This window comes from Halichoerus grypus, chromosome 2 (assembly GCF_964656455.1).
Source record: "Halichoerus grypus chromosome 2, mHalGry1.hap1.1, whole genome shotgun sequence".
NCBI classification, from domain to species: Eukaryota; Metazoa; Chordata; class Mammalia; order Carnivora; family Phocidae; genus Halichoerus; species Halichoerus grypus.
This window is the reverse complement of record NC_135713.1, coordinates 11,561,894-11,586,903: the sequence shown is the minus strand read 5'-3', so window position 1 is coordinate 11,586,903 and position 25,010 is coordinate 11,561,894. Positions and strand designations below refer to the sequence as shown.

General features: G+C 51.7%; 1 protein-coding gene across 9 annotated transcripts in view; it reads right to left on the bottom strand.

Moving 5' to 3' along the window:
• Positions 1-329: 329 nt before the first annotated feature.
• TRIO (trio Rho guanine nucleotide exchange factor) overlaps positions 330-25,010 on the bottom strand; it is a 340,046-nt gene continuing 315,365 nt past the window's right edge. For 6 of the 9 annotated variants that reach the window (XM_078066566.1, XM_078066569.1, XM_078066567.1 and 3 more), the window contains exons 42-57: positions 24,754-24,843; positions 24,112-24,204; positions 23,103-23,153; positions 22,789-22,866; positions 21,689-21,880; positions 19,582-19,759; positions 16,551-17,347; positions 12,261-12,508; positions 10,618-10,756; positions 9,743-9,770; positions 9,378-9,540; positions 8,989-9,110; positions 7,557-7,635; positions 5,609-5,809; positions 3,273-3,411; positions 330-2,671 (exon numbers count right to left, since the gene is read on the bottom strand). In XM_078066566.1, the coding sequence (XP_077922692.1) occupies positions 2,123-2,671; positions 3,273-3,411; positions 5,609-5,809; positions 7,557-7,635; positions 8,989-9,110; positions 9,378-9,540; positions 9,743-9,770; positions 10,618-10,756; positions 12,261-12,508; positions 16,551-17,347; positions 19,582-19,759; positions 21,689-21,880; positions 22,789-22,866; positions 23,103-23,153; positions 24,112-24,204; positions 24,754-24,843 (3,147 nt within the window). In that variant the 3' untranslated portion in view covers positions 330-2,122. The other 3 variants (XM_078066571.1, XM_078066573.1, XM_078066572.1) reach the window with 3 other exon arrangements.

Genomic DNA, 25,010 nt, shown 5'->3' with positions numbered 1-25,010 from the left:
AACAGCTCTTCCCTTTGCTCCGATTCGTGTGTCCATCAAGAAGTGGGGTACCTTAGGAGATTCTAACCAGGACGAGGTGCAGCCCCACCGTAAGCAGCTGAAATCTGGTTTATGCACCAGTGTCTTTGGAGTCTGGGTTCTGGGAACCAATCTGCAGGCACCTGACCAACTCCCGTTTCTGGCCTTGTACAGCGGATTCCCACTCCGGAACATTCTCCCCTCCAACTCCCCGCCAGACCTAGGAGAGGCCAGTCTTTCAGTCTCCCTCAGTGATGTCTCTCTTTTCGATTCCACAGTGATCAATTTAAATAAAAGGCCTAACGCAAAAATCAGGCAAATATGTTTAATTTTTTAAAATAACTGATGGCAAAATAAAATATTTACATCACATCATACTGTGTAAACATGTAAGGTCTCTGTACAAAGAAATATACATGCAAAATAATGTAAAAATTTAACTGAAATAATAAAAGAAACAATACACAAATGAACGTTGTGAGGTTACGAATACACATCCAGTTTTGAATCCAATTTCTTTTAAAAAGTTTCTGTACAATTTTACAAGAAACAAAAACCCAACAAAAGAATAAATAAAATACATTGGAAGCGGCAAAGCTTAACTACGCCAGTTTATGGCTCAAGACCCAGGTGTCTGGCCGGCTGGGGATGCGGGCTGGTCTCCCTATTAGTGTATTTCACACCACGAAGGTAACAAGACATCCCGAATAACTCAAGCGTGCCCAGAAAGCCCGCGGCGTGTTCCCAGGCCTCCCCACCCTGGCGTGATTCTGCCACAGTGACGCAGACATCGGGTGACAGCCTCAAGGCGGCTAGTGCTTCATTGGCTTTTATTTCTTACCAAAAGCTCAAAATCCAGCCAATTTTTGTACAGAAAGTTGAACGTCAAAAAGTCTAAAAAGTAGTAAATGTCCAGACTGATTTTGGGAAAAAAAATAATACTTTGGCATTCTGAATAATAGCATAATAAATTTTAAAACATTACCCTATTATCCAGTTTTATATTCAGAGTATGAAACCACTTTTTACAGTCCTCAAAACTGACAAATTCCACGAAGAGTTCAATCTCCTTGAACTGATGGCACAGGGCTACAACCCCCTCCCCCCCGCCCCACCCCTGACACACGCACAAAACCATAAAGCTCACTGTACGAAGTATGTGCTTTTTCTATATATTTATTACAGGTACAACAGAGGTCTTCATAAATAGTTGCATAAAATGTTAAAGCCACAACATTGCACATGATATGAAATAAAACCAAAAAAACCCCAATGAGTGCATTTACAGTATTTTCATCTGACTGTATACTGCTCAACAATCTGACTGACGGCTGGGGGGTGGGTGGGGAGCACGGGGAGGCCACCCCTAGGGCTCGGGGTGGGACCCAACTTGATGTCCTCGGTAGATGGGCAGAGCCCTCTGACCTCCCCCAGAGGAAGCCCTGGGCAGCGGGTGGGGAGCAGGAGGGGAAAGGACAGACCGAAGGCAGGACCAGTCTTATATACAAGTAAGGCCTACATTTCATCAGAGCAGAACGATTCATTCTATTTTTATGCAAAAGTCTGAGGTTGAATGCACGTTTCAGGAGCCCAGTCTGGCGTCCCCACGAGACGCACGCAGACCCGGCAGCTGGAAGAGCTCAGAGCCAGGTGGACCCTGAGCTCTGGACGAGGCCGTGGGGATGGCCACCGCGAGGGTGAGTCCTCCCCAGAGGGGTCCAGTATCTCTGTTTTGTTCGTGAAGACCAGTGGTTGAACATAGGCATTTCGTTTCCTTGAATAAATCTTGGAAAATGTTAAATTTGCAAAATTCTATTCATGTTCATTTAAAAAAGTTTCTTTTTATTTTTTGCAGAAACCTGAATAAAAGACTGTGATACAGCAATGCTGTGTCCGCTCACGAAGAGTGTATGAGAAGGTCCTCCACCCCAGCACAGCGTGCTCCCGAGGCCCAGGCACCGCCGAGCTCAGCTCACTCGGAGCCCCATGGCACACGACGAACATACGGCAGCTGATCAGTTCTGTTGGTGTGTGTTTCTCTTCAAAGTTCAAATTAACAGCTGATTGGCAGGTGAAAGAGAATGAGAAAGAACTTCAAGATAGGTCAAGCTCTAGGCAAAAGCCTGCTCTGTAAGAAGTTTTGAACGCTACGGATAGGTCGAACATCGTTCTGGTGTTTGCGCCGCTCAATGAAGGAAGTCAGTCTGGACGTGTCGAGGACGCCCGCCCCCTTGCCACTGCCGTGGCCCACCTGCAGCCACTGCTCCTGGAGGGCTAGTGCAGCCGAGGGACGCTTGGCAGGGTCCTCTTGCAGGAGGGAACACACGAACTCCTTGGCCTTCTGGCTCACTCCTTTAAAGCAGTCCTCTGGGAAACTAAAGTCTAGTCGGCAAATGTTCAGGCAGGTCTCCTCCACGCTGTCGTCGAGGAAGGGGGACACGCCGCTGAGAAGCACATATGTGAGCACTCCGACACTCCATGTATCCGAGGTCAGGGAGATGGGGTTCCCAAGGATGATTTCGGGGGCTGCAAACTCGGGGTTCCCCAGTAACTGGTGGATGTAGTAGGTCGTGTTGAGCTGGACAGCATCTCCAAAATCAGCCAGTTTAATCGTTGGCTTGGCCAAACTCTGATCCACCAGAATGTTTTCAGGCTAGAAGACAGGATAAGACAACGGTCATTTCCATCGATCCCCATCTCAAGCTTACTTGGGATGCTCACCAGGAATCAACGAAGTCGACTGGAAGAAACCGTTCCCACGCAAGAAGGGATGCAGTTCTGAGCACGCAGGCCCACGGAGGAGAAGGCGGCCCCGACACAGAGGGGACGCCGCCCCTCCCCGCAGACAGCTCTCCTGCTGAGTGAGCATGAGGCGCCGTGCCGAAGAACGCTGCCTTAGCAAGCCGGGTGTTGGTCTTCACGCCCAGCACTAATAGTAATATTCACCTTCCTTTCTCAGCTACCACTGACCCAGTCCCACACCAGCCTTGCAAAGCTCTCAGGAACTTTCTGGAGCCTCATGAAATGTGTGAAGATCTCAAATGTTTATCTAGTACTTCACTGACTTTATATCATTGAGAGCAAAATCTTAAAAACAGAGATTAGAAATCAGGGTTCCCATTACCCACCTCCTCCTGCTTGTCCCCGGTCCCCCCAGGCCTCCTGCAGTGGACACGCTGGGAGGAAGCCCCCACGTGCCAGGTGGCTGGGCCTCGGTCAGACATGATGGCTTTGGCCCCAGGGGCCCCACTCACCTTTAGGTCCAGGTGTGCTATCCTGCAGTTGTGAAGGTATCGGACGGCTTCCAGAACCTCCCCCAGATACGCCCTGATCTTCCCTTCGGTGAGGTTTCCCCATCGCACCACACAGTCCAGGAGACGCCCCTGGTCAGCCCTGTGGAGGCAAGAACGTGGGCAACACTTGTCATGGTGCTGGGTCACTTTAGAGGAAACAAAGAGCTTGTCTGTGCCCACTGTTAATGTCCTACCGGTCTGGTGTTTCAGGAGCACAGCTCCACCTCCAGGCACGACTCTATCAAGAGGGTGATTTCTTTTCAACCTCGTTATGGATGCGAGTGGGGAACAAGGGCGCCCAGCCCTGAGAGGGAGCGGGGAAGGGGAGGGGAGCACGAGCTCCCGCCCAGCAGGCTCGCACGTGAGCCCGGCCTCTCGGATGCCGAGGGGATGCAAGCCATCCGGCCATGGTGGGCGCTCGGCAGGGGCTCTGCAGGCCTCTGCTGTAGGCTGCAACGAGGTGATACACCTCCCCAAGCCTTTGTTTTGTCATCTGTAAGATGGGCAACGGGAAGGCCACAGAGCTAATGTAAGTAAAGAGGCAGACCTCGAGGTGTGCTGAGAAAACAGCCAGCACGACAGGCTGCCCCCTGCACCCCCCGCCCCCGTTCCCACTGCGCTTTTCCTGGGTGCCTTTGAAAACAACACTCAGAGGTGAGCCGTGACACTTAGTGACCTCTGCCCAGTCACCTCATAACACGGGCTGCCCCTGCTCTCACTCGTGACCTGCCCTTCCCCCAGCTCGCTGTCCCCAGTTCTGGGATCTGTAATCTGAAACTGTGCCTTCCATCAAAATGCCCCCAGAGTTCCCATTTCCCTGAAGTGGGAGCAGGGATGCTGAGGGAACTACCTGCCGACCCGCACCTCTGGTTTCATCCTGCACTCAAAAGGCTTCCTACTACGGTGAATTACTTTGATATTTAAAAACCATGGATGCAGCGCTGCCCATGGGCCAGGGACTAAAGGCTTACTGTCAATTCACTAAATGCTCACGCCAACCTTCCCAAGGTCATACAGCTCGCCAGGGAAGGCCAGACCTGCAGTGAGGTGGTCTGGCCCAGGCTCTTGGAGCACCTCGCTCGCTCCCCGCTCTGTCTGCACAACAGACACTTAATGGAAAACCAGCCACTTGCCCGGTAACAAGGGGTAATCGAGGAGACCTTGGTAGTAATCTGTTAGGAAAATAAATCCTAGTAACAGTACGGTGAGACCAAACCATTCAGTTTTCCACTAAAAAGAAACGACAGCTGAACACACTTAAATTTTAAGCCAGAAATGGAAGTCTTGTTGATTTTTGATGAGGACTTTAGGATAGTTCTCGTTAAAAAATCCCCAGATGAGCAGAAGCTCTTGGACACCCAGCATCTCCAGCCAGAATAGGATAGAATTTAAAAACAGCTAAATGCCAAGATATTTCAGAGAGGGTGGGCTTCCCAACCCTGGTACTGCTAACACTGGGGGACCGCGGAGCGTCTGCCGCGGGGCCGTCTGGGCTCTGTGGGATGATGAGCAGCATCCCTGGCCTGTACCCTCTAGATGCCAGTGGCACCCCCAACCCGAGCTGTGACGGCCAAAAAAGTCTCCAGACATGGCCATAATGTCCCCTGGGGGGCAAAACTGCCCCCAACTGAGGACCACTGCTCTTCGGTCAGTTTTCACACTCTCTCCTTAGATGACTATGCCATTTACTGGGGTGGTGCACAGAGCTCACTGAACACCATGGGACTGGGGTCTCCTCTGGCCGTGGAGGCCCACCTGCTTTCCCAAGGACGTCCTCTAGGTGAGGTGCATCTCACTCTCCCATTCTGACCACGCTGTGGTGGGCCGGAGCGCTAGCAGGCAGGACTGCAGGCCCAAAGCAGCGGCCAGGAGCAAGATCTTAGGGGGCCCACTCAGCACTCACGAGGCTCCCCGGCCCCCAGCAGCCGTGCGGTGCCACTAGCAGGGGCAGGAGTCTTCAGAGGCCTGGCCCCTTGGGGATCCTGGCAAGCAGGTGGCACCTCCAGGTTGGCTGAGACCCAGAGGGAACCCGGGTGCTGCTGAGGTGTTTTGATGCCAGGCCCGTGGCTCCCTCATTGGGACAGCATGTGCTAAAGACTATACTTCTACCGTTACTGGAAAGCTCTAGAACTGTGGTCTCTGACAGCAGGCGCACACGCACACCCACACCCACACACACACATTACAAGTTGTATGGATCCTGATATCCTGATTTCTGTCCTTCTTAGAGAACAAACAACAGTAAAATCACTTTAAGTTGAGGCTGAGGCTCACGAACTGGGGAGAGCAGTACGCACATTTCTAACACCAGGACGTAGCTGGTGGGGGTCTCGAAGGTATCGAGGAGGCCAACAAGCAGCGGGTGCTGGAGGTTCTGCAGGATTCCAAGCTCACGGGTGACCTGGTCACGTCTCATCAGCTTCTTGTTCACAAACTTAGTGGCCACTGCTCGTTTGGTTCCTTTCTGATCACATTTCTTGACGACAGAGAATCTGCCCCTGGAAAACAGGTCGAGAAGATCATTTTCAGAGGACTCCGAGTACGTCACGGAGAAAAGACTCTGTTAACCTAAATGGACTGGAGGCCTGTCCGCAGGCTCTGCTCTCCCTGGCCACTCGTGGAGGGGCAGTGGCTCACAATGACCCGGGGAAGCTGGCCAGTCTCCGAGCCCCTCAGCCATGGGATGTCTCTTCTCCCTCCTAGAAGCAGGTTCCATTTCCTCACCCTGCATCTGGGTAGGCCACGTGACCTCCTGACCTCTGGATGTGGCAGAGGTGACACCTTGGGACTTACCAGGTAGCCTCCACCTTTGCTCTCATGGAAAACCTTCCTTACCACGTCAAGAAGCTTGAGCTGTACATGGTGGCTCAGGCACCCCGCGTGCCCCCTCCTTTTGGAAAAGGGTATCTACTGCCATCACCATGCCTGTGGCTTGCCACTCGGGATGCACGTGTGGGGCTGGTCACCCATTGGTAACCCACGGCCTCTGAAGCAGTACCCGGTGAATCACACCCAAGAAGTGTCAGCGGCACCTTGACCTGACCTGGATGATAGGGTCTTGGACCTCAAGTCTGAGCCCACTACCATATGATGGGGTGAGACCTGGGGAGCACCAGGGACCGTGAGGAATAGAGATAAATCTGTGGTGGGCTGAAATGGCCACACCACCTCGCCACGCCTCCCACAGAGAGGTGCGGTCTATTTCTCCGGCCTTGAATCTGGCCTGGCTGGTACGGTTTCTGGCCCACGCAATGCAGGGGAAGCGTGGCTGTGGATTTCTGAGGCTGAGCCTTAAGAGGCCTCACAGCTTCTGCTTTTGCTGTCTTGAAATGTTTCTGCCATCATGTGAGGAAGCCCAGTGTGAAAGTCTATGTGGAGAGAGGCCCGGTGTCCCAGCCCACTGAGCCCAGGAGAAACCAACAGAAGACCTGCCCGATCATCCCCACATGGTCAGACGTGATAGCAAGTGGTGTGTCTGGTGCAGCAGGGGCTAAGTGAGGATACGTCGGCCTGACACATACCAGTGTGTGAACAGGTACCTGGAGCCACACGGCCCGGTACGGCCACTGGACTGTAAGAGGACTGGACTGCTGCTGGCGGAGTTTCTTGGAAAGCTTTTTAGAAGGGACAAGCTCAGCTGTTGTGCCTTTGACCTCCTTCTTGCCCACATGGGTCATGACCCCAGATGTGCAAGAGTGCTGTGTGGACAGGCAGCAGAGCCAAGTCAGGAGGAGCCTGCCTGGGGGCCTGAGGGCACTGCTGAGCCGCTGCCCTGGGCCTGGCTGCCCCTTCTGGAGAGAAGCGGCCCCTCTCTGTTTGGGCAGGAGGACCCTGCCACTCCAACCTACATCTCCAATCTGAAGAACACATTCAGCCTTTCTCAACTGGGACTCCACAGGAGAAAATTAAGGTCCACAAAAAAGGGTCTGAGCGACACTCCTTTGACTTCTCCCAAGGATAGGACACAGCTAGTGTGGTCCCAGAGGCACAGAAGAGGAGTTAAGTCATTACATCAATGGATGGCTTATGGCATCACACCTCAATTCTCTCTTGGAACCCAAGCTGAAAACATCCTCTTTACTCCCTCAATGTTTAATATCAAAAGGCAATTACACATTACATTTCAAATATAATTCATATAACTTCCAACTGGTCGCAAAATTCACCACTAATCTTATCTACTCTTACGGACAGTTATGTCATACACTTGCTCTCTTGGAAGGGGCTCTGGGTTTTATATCATACCTCCCAAGCTCAGCCACTTCGCTGTAGAAGGAGTCAAAGTTGTCTTTCCAGGTCACCATGATCCCATCACTCCCTGGACCTGCAAGAAGAGCAGCATCTCCCCTGAGCTTGGTTTATGTGCGCTTCTTGGGGAAGAAGTCTATAGGCCTGCGCTGTCCAATATGGCAGCCACACGCAGCTACTGAGCATCTGAACTGTGGCTCACCGGACTGAAGATGCGCTGGAAGCGTAAAATACACACTGCAGGTTGGGACTCAGGATGAAAAGAGATGGATTTACATGACAGAAATAAACACACACTTCCTTTCCCATTATTTCCCCACTCGCATCTCCAAGGTGGAGTCTTCTATCTCCCTAAGCTCCTTTAGCTTCTGTAACTGATTTATTATAAAGCAAAAATCACCCTGTATAGTTTCTATGACGTCTTTTACAAATGAGAACACTGGCGATTCTTCACTTTCAAATTCAGGATTCTCTTTCTTCCTTGTGTCATGATCCAAGAATCAGATCATTTCCTTTCTCTGGTATAATGAGGTTAAAATATCTGGGATGAAGATACATGGGATAAAAATGCTAAGACAATTCTATTCATTGTCTACACACAGGGCGCTCCTGGACTCAATGCACCTTTTAGTTCAGATTCTTATTTTTGTTCTTGGAAGCAGTTTCCTAGACCTGGTGCAGCTGAAGGACGCATGGGAAATGGCAGCAGCCCTGTACTGCACAGCTGGCCTTCCGTGACGCACGAGCTGCAAACCAACTGGTATGTGCTGCCTACTGAGCAGCGGTCGATGCAACCAGAGGAGATTTAAAAGGGCCTAGGAGGTGGGTTCTGCCTCTGGGGGCTCACGGTCTGGCTGAGGAGAGAGAACAAGGCCGTGCTAGGCCATGGAGAGAGCAAGGGCTTCAGACGGGAGCAACGCGGGTCCCACTGTGGTTGCCCTGCGTTCCCAGGAGGGACACTGTTAGGGTCTCAGTGAAGCACAGAGCCTGCACAGGCCTCAGCCACGCTCCTTCCTCTCCTCCCACAGCCTACGCGAGACCAACTTAGAGGAGATTCTCTCAGAGCCAAAGTGTCAGCTGAGCAATTGAATAAGAGAAGTCAGATGCAAGAATGTGTTTTGAGCACTACTGGCATGGGACGTACCGTGTTCCAACCCAGAGGCCGGCACTGGATGCTCGGCTGCCCAGGGGCTGGGTCAGGGGCCTGCACTGTGCACCTCCCCGAAGACATGAGCGGGGCAGGAGGTCACCCGCCCCGGGACACCCTAGACACTGTGGTCTGCCGCTTGCAGCTCTCGTTGGGAAGGCCCCACACTGACTTATTGCCAAATATTTTAGACCTTCCTGAGTGTGTATGTGCAGGGGCAGGGTCTCTCTGGACCTGCAAGTCCCAGAAGATGCGTGCCCCCTGCTCAGGGATGCCACTTACCCAGCACCCTCAGACTGGCTGAAGACGAGGCCGAACCCATGTCGTTCACGGCGATGCACGTGTAGATGCCGTCATCTTCTGTGGTCACGCCGACAATCTTCAGAGTGGCCTCTCCCAAGTCACTGCCGCACAGATGACAACTCATTGTGGGTCACAAAGGCGCAGCTCCCCCAGTGACCGCCCCTACCCTCTCTCCTTTGGGGTCACAGAAAATGACAGAGGAAGTACTGACAAGGAACTTCAAGTGGAATTTTAATTTTTACTGCACACCTCGGTATGAAATGCTCCCTTGTGGGTGACATCAGGGTGCCGAGGGTAACCGAGGGGGATGATTGTGTTGGTCACAGTTGACGGAGGTCACGCTCACTGCCAGCAAAACCCAGCCTCACCTGTAGGAGATGCTGTAGTGACTGTCGTTGTTCAAGGTGTTGTGTTCAGGGCCCTTCCAGGTGATCGAGGCCTTGGGGCGGCCACAAACTCGACATCTAAGAACAACGGTCTCCCCTGTCTCACACGTGACCTCACTCAAGGGAATGACGAATTCTGGGGGAACTGCAGGAGAAAGGAGTCAGGGATACCTGTCACCCTTGGCTCCTTTCCCACACCCACCAATCCTAACAAGAATGAGACCCGAATTGCCGCCCATGCCCCAGCGCTCCAGAAAACCCACTCTCCAGGTTACGCCCCAGCGTTCTACAATGTGCCCCGTGGACCCTACACTCTGCAAAACCAGAGGAACAAGATAACAACTCACCGTCATATATGTAGTTGGGATTGAGAAGCTGAAACGGAAAAAGCACATAGATGTTAACCAGAAACATGAACTGTTTTGTGGTATGTTACTTTTATTCCCAGGCTACAAGTATCACTGAAAGATGAACAAGAATACAACTTGGGTCTCAAAACAGAGCACATTTTCATTGCCTTTAAATGTACTCAAAAAGCCTCAGGTCATACAAATTTCAGTGAATTTTTGTCTTCCTACCCACCAACACAAAAGAGCCTCTTGAACTCAGAAATGCCCATTTTTCTCATCCAATGGGCCGGGCTCGGCGGGTCCCTGGGCCCCTTCCTTCTGAAGAGCTGCCAGTGCCCTGACCAGAGCCCATGCGCTCCCTTTAGGGGAGATTTCCTTTCTCTGCAGGCAACCACCGCCCAGCTAGGTTTAGGGCAATCTGATCATGGGAGTAACGCTGACTGAAGCAACCCCCGAGGGAACGTGCCAAAGCTGGTGACCCTGTGTCTCGGGCCTCTAGCCCCTTCCCAGCGGTGTGCGGCGGGCCCTGGAGAAGCCCGTGCCACAGCTACCTGACACCGTGTACTTGGAGAACCTGGCCTCTGCTTCCCAGCGCAGCCAGCAGCGTTCTTGGGAAGCTACCCGAGCGCCTGGTCAGGTGCGCCCCCCGGCGCCCTGCGGGGCGCATGCGCACCTGTGCCGGGGGCACGGTCCCCGCGAGCGCTCTACGAAGCCCTGCAGGAGCTGCGCCCAAGGCAGCGGGAGGGGATGCGGGAGGCAGATGGCGGCAAGTGAGGCCAGGAGCCAGGCCCGCAACCCCTCCTGGGCCGCCCCCGGCCCCGCCGCTGCCCCGGGAATGAATGCCGCAGGCTCCGGGAGACGCGCATACGCACCTTCACAGATACCTTGTTGCTGAGCCCCTCCCGCGACTTCCGATAACCGTTCTCTAACTTGCCTTCCCGCTTGCCGTCTTTATCTTTTTTCTCAGATTTTTTCCTTAAACGGAGTGCTGTGTGCCAAGATGTTGACTTCCTAGGGGGAAAATAACACGTTGGTAGTGTTACAGCTTTCTAGTGTTCAGCAAGTGATTCCTGAAAGCCTTAGAGAAAGGCTGAGTAGCCCACTTAGGGGATTTGGGGTGACGGAGGCTCCCTGAGCTCTGCTGAGGGAAACGCACCTGTGAGTCTCAACAACCAGAGGGGAAACCAAGAAGCTCTTCACTTTTGAGGATTAAAATACAAAAGTGCTGGTAATGGTCAATTTTATGTATCAACTTAACTGGGCCGCTGGGTGCCCAGAAATGTGATCACACGTTGTTCTGGGTGTTTCTGGATAAGATTAACATTTTAATTAGTAGAGTAAAACACACTGCCCTCCACAACGTGCGAGGCCCCCTCCAATCAACTGAAGGCCTTAGTAAAAAGACGGGCTTCCCTGAGCAAGAGGGAATTCTCTAGTAGAATGGGTCCCCAGCCTGCCGGCCCACACTGCACATTTGGACTTCCTAGTCTCCGTAACTGTATGAGCCAATTCCTTTTATTACCTGCTTCCTCCCTGGAACATACATACACACACACACACACACACACACACACACACACACACTCCTATTGGTTCTATTTCTTTGGAGAACCCTAATACAAGGCCTAAGAACACTCTTTGATAAAATGAAGTACAAAATGGGAATCTTGAACATTGTACTAGAATAAAACATTGCTGCATATCAAGGAGAAACAGGACAAGGGGATTATCATGGAGGAGAGGCTCTCTGTAGCCTGAACTCAAGCCCAGCTTCCCCGGGAGCTGCGAGCTCCAAGCCCAGAGGGGCAGGCTGCTGCTGGGATGCTGGCCAGCCTGTACTGCGAACCCAGCTGAGGGTCCTCCATGCCTGGAGAGAAGCACGACCACTGTCACTGCCTTTGGGTCCGCTGGTTTGGGCTGAGGCCTTTGGAGGCTTCAGAAATCACCAAGTCCTGCAGTGCTTCCACTCCCAGAAACCACTGGGCTGATCTCTACCACAGCCAAACAGATTCAGGGGAGGGCAGAGTTTTAAACCAGCACCCAAATTCAGTTTTCTTGTTAAAAAAAAAAGTTTAATACAGCAAAACTGGTCATTTCTTAACTGAATTAACCTTCTAGTATACGCGAGGCGCAATGGTAATGGCATCACACAGATGTTTGCCTGCAGCTCACAGAACAAGCATCTGCCCAGAGCACCCTCGGCACAGCCGGCTAAGGGGTCGGGGTCCCTGGGGAGTCCTTGCCCCTGACCCGAGACCTTGGAGATGATAATATCATTGTAAATAACCTAGTGGCTTAAAAAAGCTGTGTGTTTGCACATGCGGGTTATTAAAAGAACCTGCCAGAACGAGTCTGAGAGATGAAGGGCCACCCCATCCTCACTTTGGGGCTCCACACTGTGCTCAGAGATGACTCGCACGACAGGCAATGTCGCAGCTCTCTCGCCGGGCCTCCTCCTCCTCCCAGGGCCTCCAGGCCCCTGGCCCCTTGGCTGGCCTGCCGGGTGGGCACTCACTTGAGAGTCCCGTCGGGGTTCTCCATGATGACTGCACTGGTATGCCCCAGGACGAAGCCTGGAATCCAGCCCTCGGCTGCGGGGCACTGGTCAGTGGCGGCTCGGAACACCAGAAACATGTTCTGTTGATTGCTGGCCAGAATTTGAACGACCTCTCCTTGATAGACGTTTATCTCATCCTCCTTCACTGCCGTGTAATCGTGTGTCACCAACATGGTGGAGATGTTGCTACTGCTGCTACTTTCACTCTGGAGCGGGAGAGATGGAAAAAAGGCAGAGGGGAACTGAAACGAGATCTGATGTCATGAACCCGCTCATCGGCGTGCGGCCGCAGCGTGATGACCCAGAGCAGGGCTCACCAGACAGGCCCGGAGGCACCTGCCCTCCTCTGCCACTCTCTCTTTAGCTAACTTTGTGCTTTTTTTGGATAATTAAAAATCAGGATTTCTCTAAAAAGCAATGCAAGTAACAATCTAAATTCAGTCACCACAATGATGACACTTTGCTTTCGGGAGCTTGGTTACTGTTTCAACCCCATCCTCCTTGCACCCTCAGAGAACAGCTCAGTCCTCCTGTTGATGCCATGCTGCCTTGGATCTATGTCACTGTGACCATCATGCTCATTTAAAAAAGTATTATTAAATTAAACGGCCACAGAGAGTAAGTAGCTCTTCAGCTCACTGACACATTAGATCATGGAGCGGCCCCAAATCTGCCAAAGAAAATGTTCACGGAGAACACGTATCCAAGGATCATGACAAGCTGCTGACATGCCCGATCATTTTCACCTCTTTTTCCTTCTAAAAGAATGAGGAATACCTGAAAAGATAACCAACTGCTGTTCTGCTCTCACGGATAGTTAGGCTGCCTCCTTTATGTGGCCCTCAGCGAGTGGCCCTGAACTTGCAGGACCCAGCTGTCCTGAAGGTGCACGGGAACAAGACTACACAGCACTGCAGAGTGCCTGTGGACCGCTGGCCCCACAAGTCAACCTCCGGGAACAGCCCTTGGCGTGAGAAAACCTACTCTCCCCTGGAGTCCTAGCAGGACCCAGGCTCTGTTCACTGTGTGTCTCTAAGGTCCACCACAGTGACGGACATGTAGCAGACACTCAATACATATTCAGTGACTCGACGACGCAAGATTGCAAGAGTAAAACAGAGATCGTTTCTTAAGGCCACCTACCTAGGCCCACAAGCTGAGTGGTGTCAGCTGCTGAGTAGAAGAAACACAAATGGCAGTATTTGTCCCAAGCTGTCATTTACCAAGTGACCCTTTTGTTCCAGGGGAGGAGGAGGAAGCTGACACCACTGTCACCTCCTGAGCTACATCTTGCTCAATCCTATCCAACAGGTGGGATGTGGGGAAGGGCGTCAGGCCCCCTGCTCCTGGTAGCTTGTTCTCAGAGGTTTCCACCAACGCTGTTGTCTAGATGCTCACGGATCCCCCGGACTCCGATGACACTCAGCCTCTGCTGGGCTCTCGGCTGCCCGGAGCAGGTCCCAGGTGGCACAGGTGCAGCCGTCAGACAGCCCTGCCCCATGCCTGTCAGCCCTGGGCTACTGAGCTTGTGTCGGGATACGCTGGAGCGGACGGGCTCGTTGCCGTTAACGAGCCAGTGTGCCGAGAATTCCGGGGTGCGGGGCTAGGACTCTTGACCCACAGTGGGTATTTAAATTAAACACAGCAGAGTGCCAAGCTCCGGTTCTGTCTCAGCTGAGAGTCTGTTGCGGATTCCTGCCTCTTGTGGATCCCCCCATACTGTCCACATCAGGCTACGTACGGCCTGTGCATATTCATTTATGCCATTTTATTCTTCTAGCGTGTACTTTATTCTGACTTACATAGCAATACCCAATAGTTTTGAGATCACAAAGCCAAATTTGGTAGGAAATGCAAACAAAAAGCAACTTATGCAGCACAGCTGCTTTTGGCCAGAGCATCCCAAGCTTGTCTCATGATTTTGCCACAATAATTGCTATTAGTATTTTCTGAACACTCCCTATGCACCAGGCTAAGGATCAGGCATTTAAAATCCATCTCACTTAGTGCTCGAAGCTGCCTTCCCGGCTGGCACAACCATCACCTCCTTACAGAATGAGGGGTTGGGCACGCACACGGGCCACCTGGCCTCGGAGACTAAGGCAGGGTTGCACTTCTATTGCTGCCAGGTGGGCAGGTGCAGAGAGATTGTGCGTCCACATTTGGAGGCTGGCAGTCACCATCTGGGTTGGTCCACATCCACTCCATTCCTGCTCTCAGCAGAACTTTCCAGAAGGTGCCCATGAAAGGAGGAAGAAGGCTCATGGGTTAGGCACAGCTGCTTGGCTGTGACTGCAGACGGCTCCGTGGAAGTAGTCAAGGAGGAAGGTGGCCACTGCTGACCCACCAGGCGGGTAAGACGGCCCAAATGGGTAGAAATGGGGCAGGGAGACAGTTCCTTTTAACCAGAGCACTTCAGAGTCCTAGAGGACATGTTCACATCCCCATTCAGGCCTCTAGTGGTCTTCCCAGCCTTCCAGGGCATTTCTGTAAGGCACTCTGACTCATCTAAAACACTGGCAATTTCCCTTTCCAGGTTACCTACCACCTAAGAAAAAGTGAGAGGCAACTTTTGCAGCCTCAAGCCGGAACATACAGCACACGCGACTGTGCCTCTGTCCGAGGACATCCTGGGAGGGAGCCGGGTGGTGACGGTTATGTGTGTGTGTGCTCCCGGGCGGCCCGGAGACCAGCACGGGCGCCTGCTTTGGAACAGCTGAGGTTCGTTCTGAAGCACAGACTCTGAGCGCTCCTCGTCTGCATAAGGGGAGTGTCCAGGTGAGGATGAGCTCGGGGAGCTGCTCCCAGGCCCAATTCCCCAATTCACAGGGGTCTCAGCTGTAAGGCCACGCCCGCCTCCTGAGCATTCAACCAGATGTGGGCAGGCATGGCATCCCTGTGGCGCTCTGCCTCTTTTCCTCTGGCTGAAGTTGCTCACCTGCATTCCTAGCATTTCAGACCCACGGGGGGTGGGGGGGGCGGGGGGGCGGGGCAGGCTACCGTGCAGGCCACTGTAAGGCACCCACAAAGAGGAGGACACTGGTCACAGCCACTGCAGAGGACGCCTGCCCGGACCACTTATTTTTGCAAATAAGAGTCAAGGGCAAATAAATGTACCAAGACCCATTTCCTAATTTCTTCCTCAATTAAATATAAAGATTGAGTTTAACAAAATACGTAACAAATAGGAAAAAAGAGAAAGCCACGTCAACCCAAACAAGGCATTAACAGAAGTCCAGAAAAAAGAAGAGAGACATGCAAAAGCCAGATTTGTTTTCATAAAGAGAGACACAGACCCTTTTAGGGAAATGTATTTAAAAATTTATAAAGCGATCAAACATACACTCGTTAGAACAGTTCTATTCCCTCACGCATGCCTTTAGGAAAAGTGTTAAAGGTCAGGCCATCTGCCGTGTAGGAAAACAGCTGGGTAGGATAGTGAGGAAGCCACAAAATGGGGGAGAAACCCACCACAGCAACCTTTCTGCTTGAGGACACAACATAGGTGACGGGCAAGAGGAGGGCGAGGAAGCCCGAAGCGCCTGCAGCGCGCCCCCTGCTGGACAGAAGGCAGGACGCTCCCGGCCGCCGGCAGGAGCCCGAGCTCCAGAGGCCCTACAGCAGTCTCTTCCAGAGTGAAACTTGGGGGGAAGCAAGTATTTCCACTGGAGAGATTTCTTTCCCCCCATTTTGTCTGCTTAGTTTGCTGTGAGTTGCTGTTGGAAGTTTTCTTGAGGGATTTTTTTTTTTCCAGCAGATGAGTCAAAAATGCTGCAAAGATAATTTAAGGCATAAAAGAGCACAACCAAGCGATGAGCAAAAAGCTTAAAGTGTACAGATTCCAACTTAAATAGGAGGTAAACAGCAGGGACACTGACCCCTCTAAAAAATCGTGTGTGAGGAAGGCAGGGGTAAAAAGGAAGTTCCAAGATACTCTGCTGGTCAGAGAGTGTGAAAGACGCACAGGCGCTGCATTCAGAAGGTTAACGATCTGGCTTCCCGGATTAAGGAGACACACACAAGGCAAGGAGCGAGTTAGTAGAGACGAGAGCAGCGCTGTCCCGCGGCAGGAGGGGTTAGAAGGCGCCCGGTCCGCGGGCTCCGGGCCGGAGAGCTGACCACTGCAGGCGGCGCCGGCCGGAGAGCCAGGAGTTAGTAGGAGGAGAGCGGCGGCCACGGGGAGGTTTAGAAGAGCTGGCGGGACAGAGGCAGTGGGGCAGGCGGGCGCAGGCTGCCGGGCGTTCTTACCCCGTTGCTCTGGGTGGACTGCACGGACTGCTCGCTGGCCGAGGAGCACGTGCTCATGCGGTCCGTGTCCTTGCCGGGGGCCGCATGGCGCTGCGCCTGCCGCTGGAGGGAGTCACTGTCCCCCGGGAAGGTGAAGGAGCCCGGCCGGCTGGCGGGGGAGGCGGGGATGGAGCTCCAGAAGGAGCCCCCCTTCTGCAGGGGGCTGCTGGGGGGAAAGGGCTCCTTGCCGATCGGAGAAGGGAACGCGCTGGCCACAGGCGAGTTCAGAGGCGAGACGGCCCCGGGCCTGGGCTTTCCCAGGGGCAGCGAGCCCAGGCTGCTCCGCGAGCGGCTGTCCTCCGGGTTGGCCCGCGCCTCCTTGGCGTCCGCATCGCGGCCGGCGCCTGCCGCGGCACTCCCCGAGGACTTCCTGGGGCTCTCAATGACCTTCATCTTGGGGATGCGCTCGGCGTCTTGCTCGGGGCCTTCGGGCTCTCCCGGGGCGCGCCTGCCGGGCTGGCCGAGGCCGGCCTCCGGGGCGGGGCTGCTGCCGGGAAGGGGCGGTGCAGGGCCGGGAGGGGACATACCTGACATCTTGTCTGCCTCTGCCTGGCTCGACGCTGCAGAGGAGACCAGCACGGGGGAGTGGTGTCTGACAGGCTGGGGGATCCGGGAGGGTCTGCTTCTGCTCGAGCTGGGGAGGCCGCTGCAGCTGCCGGGGCCGCCGCTGGGGGCCCCGCCGCCCCCGCCGCCACCCCCGCCGCCGCCGCCGCCGCCCCCGCTGTGGTTCCTCTGATACTCGATTGGTGATGTCAAGGCTGTAAATAAGGGAGACAGAGAGGAGGCAGTCAGGGAACCGAGGAAAACAGCCTCACCAGGCAAAGGAGAAAGGCACAGAATGGCATCAAAAGGACATCCTGGTCCTGAATGCTCCCCCTCCCCAGTCAAGTGGAGGCTCATCCACGCCACTTCTAACCATCACGACCTTTAAGCTCCCACCTATCCTGGAAGCAGCAGACTGACACCATCCATCAGTACAGGAAAAGGCAAAGATCTTAAATGCTACTCTTCTGTTGATGAACAGCTGACCCGGGGGTGCGCCTGTGTGAGTGGCTGGGGGGCAGAGAAGGCCGAGGAAGGACAGAGTGCATGAGAACGAGGGTGGCGCAAACTTTACCAGCCTGGGAGCAGCAAGCAGAGCTTCTGCATCCCCGCCCAGGGGAAGAGGCCCACTGCCCGTGTGGGAGAATCCCAGACAGCAGCTGGCTCCCATGGAGTGGGAAAGCTCAGTCCAGCTGCCACAAAGGTCTTCTTTCAACCCGAGAGCAGTCAGGCAAAGAAGAACCTGGCTGGGAGTTAAGGAATCCCTTGGTTTCCCTGCAGGCTCGCAGGAAGGCAGTGTTAGGGACCACCTCTGCTGTGCAGATTTGGCATAAACGACAAGGGAAGGTACAGAGCTCCACAAAGACCCCCGGGGGGCGTGTAGCTGGACCATCTCTCGACTCCAGCGATATAGTTTGTATGTAGTCATCTGCAGGAAACTGAGGGAAAAATACCAAATAAGATACGGGGAATTATCACAAAATTTTAAAGTGTTAAAACCTTTGAGAAATACAACAATTAGGCAGAACCCCTTCCTGCCTTGGAGACGTCAGGCAGGTGTGAACAAGCATTTTGGAGCCAAATGACATTTTATGAAGTCTGTCCTGGCCATGGCCTCTTACTGGAACAAGGGGCGAGAGGGAAGGGTGTCACATGGCCAGAGCTCCCACACTATTCCTGATGGTGCTCAATCCTCTGGAATCGGTCCTTTATGTAGACTGAGGATGTCTAGTAAAGTTTCACAGCATGGCCTATTCAGGCCTCCAGTTTGGGAGGCAGTTCATTTTATTTTAAAGATGGTAAAGAGATTTCCCAACAGTTGCATGCTATGGATAGGCATTTAATGCATCACTTCAGAACAGGACCCTTAAAGAGGCCTGCACTGGCTCATTGTTATGGGGGCAAAACTTTTTTCTACATTCGCAAGGACTGTCCCCCGGCCCCTACTAGCCCCACGTATCAAATTCCAACAACAAATGTAAAAAATGATCAGTCTTGCTTAACACCCAGGCAGCTGACCACCCCTTGGCCCCAAATGCCTTGCCCTTGATTTTTCACTTAATGCCTGTGTTCCTGGCTCTTGAATGTCATGCGAGGTGTGAAGGTGGTTTTACGGTGACAAAGAAATGACAACATCCTATTGGACTGGGGCACAGACAGAGAATATGGACATGGAGAAAAGGACAAAGAGAAGACATTAAATGAGTTATCTAGCTTCTGGCTGAATTCTCGGGAGCTCTTCAATGATGGCCAAGTTAGAAGCAGAGTCAAAGGTGGCCATCACAAAGGGAAGCAGGCAGTTTTAGGTCACCCACATAACGAGTCAAAGGAGTTATCTAAACCGTAAAGTCAGTATGGTCACTCTCCTTGTGAAGAAGACACGGCCCCTAAGGTGCTCTGCAGCTCCCTGTCATCACTCATGTCATGGAAGCTGGGAAGGAAAAATATAGGGCTTGTTTTCTAAAGGAGCTAGGAGTATGGATGAGCAATGTGAGCAAACGAAAATTTCAAAGGTGCACTGGAGAATGTCTACAATATCTGTGGCCACTTCTGTCGGCTGCCTCGCAGTTTTTCTCAAGCATTCCCTTCCCAGGACAGGGCTCCAAGGCACAAGTGGTGGAAGAGACCATGTGGGACACGTGCCGGGGGCGACGGCATGCTGGAAACCTCGACTCTTCCAGGAAGAATCTGTGGGACTTTAAGTAACTTACTGATCCACCTGTGCCTCAGCTTCCTCATCTGTAAAATGGGCTAACAGTGGTACTCGCCACCAGGGGTTCTTGTGAAAAGGAATTGAAGTAATACACAAGTGCTTATTAGGACAGAGCCTGAAACACAGTCTGTGCTGAATATGTCTCGTCATTATGAGCAGGAGGCAACAGGAGAGAGAAGAGAAACAGAAACGTGTACCTCAGGCAAAACACACACCCACTAACAGAACATACATTACCATTTAAAAAATTGCGCTGGTTTTCTAAAATTTGGTTGATTTCATGGATCCATGTTTGCCGGACACTTGGACTGGATGAATGCAAAATGAAGGTCTCCACCACACCCCCCGTCCTCGATGTCAGAGCAAATTTACACGGATCATTTTCCACATTTTCCTCCAGGCAAAGGCAACTCACCTTAAAAAAATTAAAGCATTATTCACAATGGCCAAAAGGTGAAAGTAACCCAAGTGTCTGTTGATTAATGGATGGATAAAGAAAATGTGGTCTCTGGAATGAGTAATGGAATATTATTCAGCCTTAAAAATGAAAGATAGTTGACATGCCACAGCACGGATGAACCTCGAGGATGTAATGCTCAGTGAAATAAGCCAGTCCCAAGAAGACAAATACTGTTATGATTTTCTTGTAGATGAAGTAAGTACCTTGAGTGGTCATATTCACAGAGCTAGAGAGTGGAATGGTGGGTGCCAGGGGCTGGTGGGAGGGGGGATGGGGAGTGGTTGTTTCAAGAGCACAGAATTTTGGTTTTGCAAGGTAAGGAGAGTTCCGGAGGTGGACGGGTGGTGATGGCTGCCCAACAATGTGAATGTACTTAATGCCGCTGAGCTGCACACAGAAAAATGGTTGAGATGGTGAATTTATGTGTATTTTACTACAATAAAAACTAAAGCACATTTATTCCCACCGGTCAGGTGCACTGTAAAGTTCATCCCACGTCAAAGTTGAAACAACCAGTTTTGCTCGAGCTGTCATTTTTACTGCCTTGGAAATCATTATCTTGAAGGTTTTCAATGGTTTTTTAAACTCAGGGATGAGGGGATTACCAGGAATTTAACTAATAACGTGAATATTAAACTAGAAACATGGGCCTGGGAATTACCTGATTTCAGACTCCATTATGATGAGCCGGTGTTTGTGTAACCCTCCCTTTCCTGCCCCAGGAATAAAAGGAGACTATTTAAAATACCTTCACTGTTCATAGGACATGTGTTATGAAGTTATATGTGCTTTCACATGTGGGATAGTTTTACAGAAGCAAGAACACAGAATTTCTAAGCTGCTGGAATGGAGTGGAGACGTCTGTCAGGAGACTTCTGGAAGAACGGGTAAGACATCCAGAGGATGGTGGGTGCAGAGTGACAACCTGGGGGCCTCCAATGGCCTGGGGGGGAGGGCTGGAGGATGGTGGGAGAGAGGAGGGGCCTGCAGTTTCATGGAGCCCAGCTCGAGTGCCTCCCTAGGTCCTGTTGGGCAAAAGAGCCTCCCCCAGCCCGGAGCGGGAGGAAGTAGGAAGGCTGCTGCAGGTGGCCATCAGAAGCCTGACGGGGAGCGGGATGGTGCGGTGTCCCACCCGTGTGCTGAGACCTTAGGGCTCAGAGGGCCTAAGAGGGTTCCCGTCCCTGTCCCCGACAGGGAGCCCAGCAGCCCAGGGTAGGAGGCCCTAACACAGGGAAGCACACCTCCCTTCCGAGCTCAGGGCCCGCACGGCTGCAGAGGTGGGAAGAGCAGGGATGGAGAGGAGGGGTGGGCAAGCTGCATCTCCCAGGGATCTTCTGCTGAGACCTCAAGCTCCCTCCTCTGCTTTCTTCTATCTGGCCCTTGGTTTGTCCCATTTACAGGACTCAGGGCCATTTGCAATTATTATGTCTGGTTACTTGTGTTTCTCTTCCATCAGACAACAAGCTATTTGAGGGCATGGACTGCCTGTCTGGTCTACCCCCGCGGCCCCATGCCGAGCACTGAGCACTCAGTGCGTCCGCATTGAGTGGAGGAGAATAAGACAGTGGGAAAGCTTTCTGCTCTGGTCTTACAACAGTTATCCAAATCTGTGTCCCTTAAAGTTGTACATGGCCCTAGGAAAGGGGGTACACAAAAACTAACAAAGATAAAATCTTCTCATCATGGTCACACAGAGATGTGTGCAAGCCATCAGCCACTTCAGAATGCAGGGAGTACAGGGATGGAGTGAACTTTTAAAAGTTCTAAAACGTCTTAGGCAATTTTCTAAATATTTAATAAACAAAGGATCAGGACATGTCATTGCTGAAAAGGAAACAGTTTATCCACATGACGGATACGTGCATCAGCACAAACACACATTACCTTGATGCTGTTCTTAAACAGGAATCCTGGCATCGAGAAGCCCTTTTTTTTATCAAGTGGTTCACTGAAAATGACGATCTGCTCAAAGAGGAAAACCCGCCTCTCTTTACAGCGAGGCAGAAGTCCCGAGTCTTGGTCTGTGACCAAGAATGTGTCCTGCAAGAGCAGCTTGCCCTGGGCAACAATTTTACCCTAAAAGGGGGGGCAAAGGAAGAGGAGAGAACATTTCATTCTAAGTCAAAATATCTGTTTTTTTTTTTTTTCTTGTTCCCACAGAATGTGTTTTTCTTCTATTAATTTATAGAGCTTAAAAATTTCATTTATTGTAATGAGTTCTTAGCCCCAGATGGGATAATCATCTAGATAAAATTCTTGCCAAACTCTGTATGTCTCTGGCCTCAGTTATAATCAAAGACAAAATGGGTTGAAAGTGTGTAGTTCACACTGGAGCAGGTTCTCGAGGCACAGACCCTGGGCCCAGCTGCGTCGGCGCCCTGGCAGGACCATTAGAAATGCACAGGGACCCATGTTTTCCGAAGCCGTCCAGGAGAGTGTGGTGCGCTTTCCTGAGAACCACAGCACCAAGAACTGTACACCCTAATTCTCTAGTAAAAGAGTAGATGAGAAAAGCAAAAACGTGTCCCCTTTCTTTACTCAGTAGTCGAATTTGTACAAATTCTGAGTATCTTTAAGATACTAATAGGACAATATGTAATATCAATAGTCTGGCAACTCATAGAACCGTTTGGCAGACGAACAAGTGCGCCTGAAGTCAAGCTCCCAGGGACGGTGGACGGGCAGGGGCCCCCTGCTTCCCACCACCTGCCAGGGAAGGCGGCTGTCCCGCTACAGGATCAGAGGGCCTGCGAGTCACAGCCAAGCCCCGGCAGGCGCTGGGCTGTGAGCAGACGGAGGGCCTCAAAAAGCAAATCAGATGCACCGAAAGAAGTTGAAAGAAAATACCAATCAGGTTCAAGAACAGTGAGAGGAGACAGAAAGTAGGCAAAAAGGATCAGCCTTCTATGTGTGCAGGTAAGTGATCGAAGACCGAAGGAAATGAGGTAAGCCAGAGGAGCAAGTTTAAAGAGCTGCAGCATTACGTCAAATCCTTGCAGCCGCCCCACATTCATCATGTCGTTGCACCGCTTGGGGACTATGCACATGACTTCCACGGCTCTCTGGGGGTGGGAGAGAAAGCAGAGCCACTGGTCAGCTCCCCGGGGAAAGCTGCCGCCCTCAGCTCACCGTCCCCTCCGCCTCCCCCCAGTCCTGCTCCCCCCCCCCCCCCCGCATCCAGGTGCAGGACAGGCCCCTCCCGGGCAGGCTGCTCAGGGGACACTGGAGACAGGGGTGGGAAGGATTAAGTGAGGGGCCTGGGTAGCACAGGGTGGCCCCAGCGGGGGGATGTAAGTACCTCTAATTCTGACGTATCCAGGCTAGCTTTTTTGGAATACTTGAGGAAGTCCTGCAAGGAGCACAGAGAGAAGGACATGATAAGGGTGATGATCACAACAGCAGCTAACCTTTCTGCTCATTCCTGATGTGCCAGGTGCCACGCCAGGCATCTCGGTCGTATGTTCTCATTGCTTTCTCCCGGTAACATGATGGAAAGATATCCTTAGGAGGATTTCGAGCTACAGCAGAGCAAAGTCAACCAAATCTAAGCAGGTACCAGCTCATCTTTTACTCCAAGACAGCTCTGGGCTCTGTGGATGCCCAGCTTCTAAGTTTTATATCCGAAGCACTCTCCACATATTTCGACACTCACTCTCATCATGGACAACTGTGTGACTTTGCCTCTAATTGTGCTTAGGAATTTAAACCAATCAAGGGCTTCTGAGCTCTGAAATTTTAATTTCACGCAGGACCCCCAGGAAGATGAGAAAACTTGCAAGGCCGAGAGAGCCGAGGAAAAACGATTAACATTCAAAGATCTGTGATGGGGAAAAAAGTTAACTTCAAGTGACATTTTTTTTTTTTTTTTTTTTTTTTAAAGATTTTTTATTTATTTATTTGAGAGAGAGAGAATGAGAGACAGAGAGCATGAGAGGGAGGAGGGTCAGAGGGAGAAGCAGACTCCCTGCCGAGCAGGGAGCCCGATGCGGGACTCGATCCCGGGACTCCAGGATCACGACCTGAGCCGAAGGCAGTTGCTTAACCAACTGAGCCACCCAGGCGCCCCTCAAGTGACATTTTGATTCAGAACTTGATGTAAAGGAAAAATTGAGAAAGACAGTACAAGGCGCCTTAACAGATTTTAAGAAATTTACTCTGAAATATTTAAAATCAGAAATCAGAAGACTGCTTTAGGTTTTTTATAGGGAAGATTCCCCTCCCCTGCCCAACCCTTCCTTCCCCTCACCTATCCGGTCCTCTCACCAAACAAACCGCCGACCCCGAGTCTGCGCCCAGCAAACCCTCACCTTCAGTAGCAGCTGGTACTTCATGATCCTCTGCACTGGTTTGATTAACAGATCTGTGAGCTGCAGCCTGTGGCCCAGACGCTGCTTTAAGTCCTGTGGTTTTAAGGGAGAAAAGAAAGATCTGTAAGTGCTGCCTTTCAGAGGACAATTGCTGAGTCCCTGTGACGGTCAGAAATGCCAAGTACCCAGCACGGAAGGCGGGAGAGGCGTGGGGTGGGGCAAGGGGCCTCGCTGCACAAACATCAGCCAGGGCTCTGCCATTTCTCAGAATGGCCTCTTCCAACCTTTCAAGGCGGTTTTCAAAATAGCCATTTTTTTTTGCTTGTTTAAAGACCTTCTTTCACTTGCTTTCTTTTATTCATATAAACACATGCTTTATTTTTAGGCTGAGAGTTTAGATCATGAGTTGTTCTGAATCTGTAAAGAGCCTTAAGTTCAAAACCGCTTAAAAAACCCCTTATTTTAACAATGACCCCAGTCTTCTGAAGGTTAACAGATACACAATCATAGACTGAATTCATACTCATTTCTCTGATTTATAGGGACGGACTGCTTAGTTCCTGGGAAACATGACATTTTAGGTTTTGGACATCAACTGTAACAAAAGATTCAGAAATACTTTGTTTCTTTCTTGGGTCTTACCTCAAAAAAGGTATCAATGTATTCTGAGACAATGTGCTCAGACTTTGGTTTATTTTGACAATAAACTATATACATGTGCAACCTTCTCTCCTAGGAATGAAAAAGGCAAACAGAGGAGTTAAAACAATCAGAAGTTCAATTAGAATATAAGAGCACATACACATTTCAGCACATTCATAAAGGAAATCTTCAAACAAAACTGGTTTAGGCCCATGGGAGCACATTCCAGATGTATGACTATGTCAGCATTCTGCTTT